The 6,984-nt window shown below is 40.8% G+C and overlaps 1 protein-coding gene across 1 annotated transcript; it reads right to left on the bottom strand.

The window, feature by feature from the left end:
• Window positions 1–5,300: 5,300 nt before the first annotated feature.
• LOC149432691 (formyl peptide receptor 2-like) lies at window positions 5,301–6,686 on the bottom strand. The gene has a single exon (XM_089664962.1). It carries the CDS (start codon window positions 6,679–6,681, stop codon window positions 5,698–5,700), a length of 984 nt encoding a protein of 327 aa, XP_089521088.1. The 5' UTR covers window positions 6,682–6,686; the 3' UTR covers window positions 5,301–5,697.
• Window positions 6,687–6,984: the final 298 nt, after the last annotated feature.

Genomic DNA, 6,984 nt, shown 5'->3' with positions numbered 1-6,984 from the left:
TCTGAAAGGAATGCCAACACCACAAGAACGAATAATATTATCATCTGAGTTTGTTCTGTTAAAGATCGCTCGTAATCTTATCACTAATGTTTTATCTTCACATCCTTTGATGGAAATTACATGATACAAAATGTTGGTGGAGATCACACAAAGTAAAATAAGAGCATACAGGACACGCAAAGGATATTTCTTGCTGACCTTTCTAAAACCCAAGTTCATTTGATCCATTCTCTTCTTTAAATATTCTTTTAATATCCGGGTGGTGTATGGCAACCATGACAGTTACTGGTTGTTCAGGACACCGGCGGCTGCCCACTCCTTAGCAACCAGCACATTCCGCATGCTTTGACCACTACTAAATTACCGCATGCATTTAATTTTTTATTTCCATCTGTGAATTGACTTTAAAGCGGAGCTCCACCCAAATGGGCAAGTTACGCTTTAAAGACTGGTCCTCCGCTCCCCATTAGGGATTGGCACCTTTGGTGAGCGTGTACCCAAAATTGACAGGTACCCGCTCCCACTTCCGCTGCGATCAGAAGTGGAAGTTGTTCTCCTACCCTCCCTCCACATAGCCTTCTGGGACATGTGACCAGGGGAGTATTTACCACAACGCAAACAAGGCATTTGCCTAGGGCGGTATTTTTCAGGGGGCAGCATCTCCCCCCAGAAGAAGAAAGGAAACAAGGGACACCATGGGAACCAGGTGGGATCCAAGAGAGGCTGCAGGCTGCTTGATGGTATATGTAGAGCCTAGCTCTCGTTCCCGGGGATGTCCGGAACTGTGAAGATGAGTGTCTCTCTATCGCCAGAGGGGGGGTAGTGGAAGGCTCTGGGGTCCTGTGTTTGGTGCCTGCTCTCTCTCCCTCTATTCCCTGTCTACCATTTTTGCCAGAAATATATGAAGAATCCTTGGCTGTGTTCATAGAAAATTAGTTTTTAACTTCTTGGTTGTTCTCTCGTCTCACCCCATAGGGGGCTATGCATTATGCTTTTTGAGAACTTCTGAGGTTGTTAAGGACCTTATACGGCCCTGTCCAGCTCTCCTAGAGTAACTGCCTGTCTCCTGGAATCTCCTCCATGCTCTTGAGACTGTGCTGGGAGCCACAGCAAACCTTCTGGAAATGGCATGTATTGATGTGCCATCCTGGAGGAGTTGGCCCTGTCCAGCTCTCCTAGAGTAACTTCTTGTCTCCTGGAATCTCCTCCATGCTCTTGAGACTGTGCTGGGAGCAGGGGCGGACTGACCATTTGGAAACTCAGGCACTGCCTGAGGGCCTGGGGTCAGTAGGGGGCCCCATGAGATGCCCCTGGCACCTTTTTCATAGGCCTTTTTGAGTTTTGCCAAGGACACAGGGGCCCCATGATCCCCTATTGCCCGGGGGCCCCATGAGTTGTCAGTCCGCCCCTGGCTGGGAGACACAGCAAACCTTCTGGCAATGGCATGTATTTATGTGCCATCCTGGAGGAGTTGGACTGCCTGTGCAACCTCTGTAGGGTCCTCATGCTACCGGTAGTGACACTGACCCTAGCCAAATACAAAACTAGTGAAAAACAGTTTTCGGTTCTCTCGTCTCACCCCATACGGGGCTATACGTCATGCCTTTTTGAGCACTTCTGAGGAAGAGATTGTGATTGGTCTCGAAACGCGTCAAGTGTAATCTATGGATGACTTATCTCTACATCTGGAATACCATTTTTGATGACACCGCCTTATTTTGTATTGCAACTTAATGTCTGTTTTAAGATTGTAAAAATTAAAATTGCATATTTTTTGAAACTCTTGAATTCTCTAGTTCACCAAATGATAGAATTGTGCCGCTAAAGTCCCACCAACAAAAGGACCTTTCCACTGTAATAATTTACCCTGGGGTGTGTCTGTGCAAATGAGCTAGGGACCGCGGCATCAAGCTCTTTGTGCGCAGGAATTGATGTGAACATGCAATACACGTTAATTGCTGCATTGCCGGTGTTGTATAAATACCTTTGAGAAAAAAATTATAACATTGCAGCTTAAGAAGTTATCAGCTCATTGATTTCTTTAATAAGAGATCCATCAAACAGCTTCAGCAAATCAGCGGTAATCTACAGCAACAGTTTAGGGACTGTATAGTCAAGCCAAAGTGCATACACCGCTATCCATTGTTTACATTTCTAGCAATTACATTAGACATCATCAAAGTTTTTTTGGCAACAGTAAAGCATAAAAAGACTTCTGCACTTTGCTTCTAAAATGTCTATAATAATAAGATAACCATCACATCAACGTGATAAACATCAGCCCAGTTAAAAAATATGAAACCAGTAGTATGAACTTTAATCAGACTGAAATTGTTGAGCCAATACCAGGGCGGACTGACCATTTGGAAACTCGGGCACTGTCCGAGGGCCTGGGGTCAGTAGGGGGCCCCATGAGATGCCCCTGGTACCTTTTTCATAGGCTTGTTTGAGTTTGGGCAAGGACACAGGGGCCCCATGATCCCCTATTGCCGGGGGTCCCATGAGTTGTCAGTCTGCCCCTGGCCAATACAGAGTTGAGGTTCAAGATCACAGAAGAACTGAGGAATGCACACCGTAGAGGATACAGTATATCGGTAGAATACGCTTTATAGAAAAGAACCGGCTTCACAAAAATACAGAAGCTTCACATTAGCAGATTTGGGGGACCAGTACTTCACTGGTTAATTCTTATGCACAGCCCCACTCTTATAATTTCTAATCGGATTCCCCTTCAGGATCTCATAGGTACTCTCATCATTCACCAATCTATTTAATTCCTCATAATAGTCCCCTTTATTCAATACCACAACTCTTCCTCCCTTATCCGCTGCTCTAATCACAATACTATTGTTTTTTTCTAATTGCTGAGTTCCTCTTACTAGATCATATTTGATCCTCTTATTTGGGGACAATCAGTGATTCTAAATCACATGCTACCATCCTCTTAAATGCCTCCACACAGCAATTATTCCCTACTTTTGGGTTAAATACAGACTTACTCTTCAAATTGGTATGCCTATAGACACCTTCACAGGTATCACCTCCTGCTGTCCTATTGATATTTTTAGCTGAATTTTTACCTCAATACTTATTTACCATTCACCATTTTAGGATCCATCACAACAGGGATCCATCATGTTTAAAATTTTGTGGTATAGATCGAACTTGCGCCCATTGGAGGGGAGGAGATATGGTGAAGAGTATCTTGCAAAATGAGACAAAATGGATATACCAAATGGGTTCTTTGTATCCTAAAGGGTTAAATTCAGATATAGATATAAACTGTTTTTTGTCCAATTGGTAATAGATTATTTCGTCTACATAGGGGTATACATATACATATATACTGGCAATATTGGTTACTATAGATTTATCATGTATAGGGTAAAGTTTTTTCTGTACCTGTAAGGGTTAAATTTGGACATGGGTATAGATTGGCTTTTGTTCAATTAAAAGTTTGGATTTAAAATTATAATTTATTGATATATTAAATGTGGTGAATATGTTTTGGTGTACATATATATATGAGATGTAAAGGATTTTTTTAAAAGAGATTTTTTTATATTTTTTATATATATATTTTTATATGGATATATATATTTTTTATGTAAAGAGATTTATTAGAAAATTTTCTTTTGTTATAATTTTTATTTTTATTTTTAATTTACTTACTTATTAATTTAGTTAAATAAAGATTATTTTAGGATGGTGCAATATTGAGTCTTTGAGAGGCATTTAAATATGTTGATTACAAGGATGTATGGCGTAATCTAATTGTTTTGATAATGTTCCCTCTGTAAAGGATTCCCACGTCAATGGGCAGTGGGGGCGGTGTTTAGTATTCCTGGAGAGGAGTGCTGGGCAATCAAAAGTGAGGGCCATTTGCGAGCTAGTTAAGACATGTAAGACAGGAAATGGATGTCTTGAGAACGCCCGATGGGATGGGCAAAACGCGTTGACTCATTTCCGGTTCATTTGCCTTACGTCTGATGTCATTTCCGGTGAGTGGAACGCACGCCGAGCGCTGCGTTCCAGCGGCCATTTTGCGGGATTTAGGCTGGTTCTCTGCTGTTACTCTGCTCTATGTGGCTACATTGGTGTGGGAACCCTGGAGTATGTTGGATGGTTTTGATCATCAGGCTGTTATGGGCTTAATAAATGTGCCTTTTACAAGCTATTGAAATGTGAGTGGCCTGGATTCTGTTCGTTATGGTATAAGATTGATCTGGCAATATTACACTATGTAAGTTTTTCTCTTTGATGATACGGTGGAGCAAACTAGGGAGCCACAGTGAGGACCTGAAAGAGGATCTTATCTTGGAGAGGCTATCATTGAGCTGATGAAAAGAGGGTATAGGATTCCCCATAAAATCCTAAAGGCTTTTCATTCACCAAAATCTGGTGAGTGCATTTGATTTTGGTGAAAGGTGGAAGGCTAGAGAAAAAATTATTTTGAATTCGTATTTCTCACCCCAAGGGACTTTTTATGGTGTCCTTTTCTTGAAAAATTTTTTTCTGATACAGATATGCACATATTGATATGGGACATTTATATTTTGTGATTTATTAATACTTGATTTTATGTCTATTTTGCGCTGTTTATATATTATATTATATATTTCTTTGCTTGCTTTTATCTGGCCCTTAGGGCACTATTTTACCCACTGATACCAACAATGGGACATAATTCCCCCCATTGATGCCATAAAAGGGGCATCATTCCTCCCACTTTCACTAATAAAGGGGCACAATTTCTCCCAAGGGCACCAATGATGGGGCACAATTTCTCCAAATGACACTCACTGATGGGGCCCAATGACACCAATGATGAGGCACAATTCCTCCCAGTGACACCGATGATGGGGCATTGTTTTTCAACTGACATTGGGACTTTTTCTACTTCCAATTGCCACAGTCCCCCTCCCATAAAGTCTGAAGAACAGTAAACTGGCCCTTTGTTTAGAAAGTTTGGCGACCCCTGGTATAGAGTATTGACCACATCAAATAAAGCAATATCCGGTCTCCGTATTAGATGGGGCCATTTGTCTCCTTTGTAAAAGACTTCTGCACTGGTTTCAGTTTATTATCCACACTTTAAATGTATGATCCCAGAGGTAATAGTTTTTAATATCAAAGATAATGATTAAATTGAATCATGTCCAAAACTTGTCCAAACTATGTACAGTGGGGATCGAAAGTTTGGGCACCCCAGCTAAAAAATTGTATTAATGTGCATAAAGAAGCCAAGGAAAGATGGAAAAATCTCCAAAAGGCATCAAATTACAGATTAGACATTCTTATAATATGTCAACAAAAGTTATATTTTATTTCCATCATTTACACTTTCAAAATAACAGAAAACAAAAAAATGGCATCTGCAAAAGTTTGGGCACCCTGCAGAATTTATAGCATGCACTGCCCCCCCTTTGCAAAGCTGAGACCTGCCAGTGTCATGGATTGTTCTCAATCATCATCTGGGAAGACCAGGTGATGTCAGTCTCAAAGGTTTTAAATGCCCAGACTCATCTGACCTTGCCCCAACAATCAGCACCATGGGTGCTGGGGTGCCCAAACTTTCGATCCCCACTGTATATACAGTGCGTGTCATGTGAACCAATGGTCAGTATGAGTTATGATCATTCCAGGCAGTTAAAGTTTGATGTGTATTTATGATAAATTATATTTATGATACATATTTCATCCACTCAGTTCTTCACTACTCTGAAGTTCAGATCTATCCAAGAAAGCTTTCTCCAGCCTTACTGGAATGGATTTGATGAAATTGTCCTTGAAGTCTCGGCAAAAGAACACATAGAGAATAGGATTTATGCAACTGTTGAAGTAAGCCAGACATATGCAAATTTCATTTATCAGGTTATCTAACTGAAATTTAGCTTTGTCAATGTGGACAAGTGGCCAGGTATAATATGGGAACCAGCAGATGAAGAAGCAGAACACAACTGCAAATAATATCTGGTAGGATTGCTGAGATCGTGTTGGTCCTCTCCTTTTCTTCAATTTCAGAAATAGTAGACCATAAGAAACAAGGATAACGGTGAAAGGTAGCACAAACATAAGGACAAATCTGGCCTTTCGCAACATTTTCACAAATTGATCTGTTGAACTGTACTCAACTTGCTCAGACTTTTCCGAACAGTCTGAAAAGTCAATGTGCAGATTGTGGATGGCAATAAACGGAACGCTCAAAATCAGACAAAACCCCCAAACAATGATGGAAATAATGTGTGCTAATTTGCGTGTCCTGCGTAGCTTTGCCCAAACCGGCCTTGTCACGGACACACACCTGTCAACGCTGATGACGGTTAGGAAGTAGACACTGCTGCACATGTTTAGAATCAATGTCATTACACTGATTTTACACAACGCATCAGGAAAGTAAGATATGGTGAATAAAGACCACTCCACAATCGCGACGGGAAGAAAGATGCAGCACAGGAAGTCAGCAATGGCCAGGTTGAGGAACCACACAGCACTGATGGTCTTCATCTTGAACCCAGCAATCCAGATGACTAAACCGTTTCCCACAATTCCGACAATAAATGTGAAACTGTAGCAAGTGATGCAAAAGGCCTTGAGATATGGAAACACATGGGGGGAAACAAAGAAAGTGTCATTGCCCCCTACCATAGAGTTTTCATTGGATTGATCTGTGGCTTCCATGATGGATGAATATCTGCAAGTTAAAAATTGTTAATATGGTATATCATAATAAAATGTTTCATAAACACAAATACTATATAACTTTATGAATATATAATAGGAAAGCTGAGTGGATATATACAGTATGTCTACATTCACAGGCCACTTTATTAGGTCCACCTGTTCAATTGCTTGGTAACACAAATTGCTAATCAGCCAATCACATGGCAGCAACTTAATGAATTTAGGCATCTATACGTGATGAAAATGACTTGCTGAAGTTCAAACCAAGCATCAGAATGGGGAAGAAAGGGGATTTAGGTG

Source organism: Staurois parvus, unplaced genomic scaffold, assembly GCF_062004578.1.
Source record: "Staurois parvus isolate SC_StPar_1 unplaced genomic scaffold, SC_StPar_1.0 ptg002113l, whole genome shotgun sequence".
In the NCBI taxonomy this organism is placed as follows: domain Eukaryota; kingdom Metazoa; phylum Chordata; class Amphibia; order Anura; family Ranidae; genus Staurois; species Staurois parvus.
This window is presented reverse-complemented; position numbering and strand designations above follow the sequence as displayed.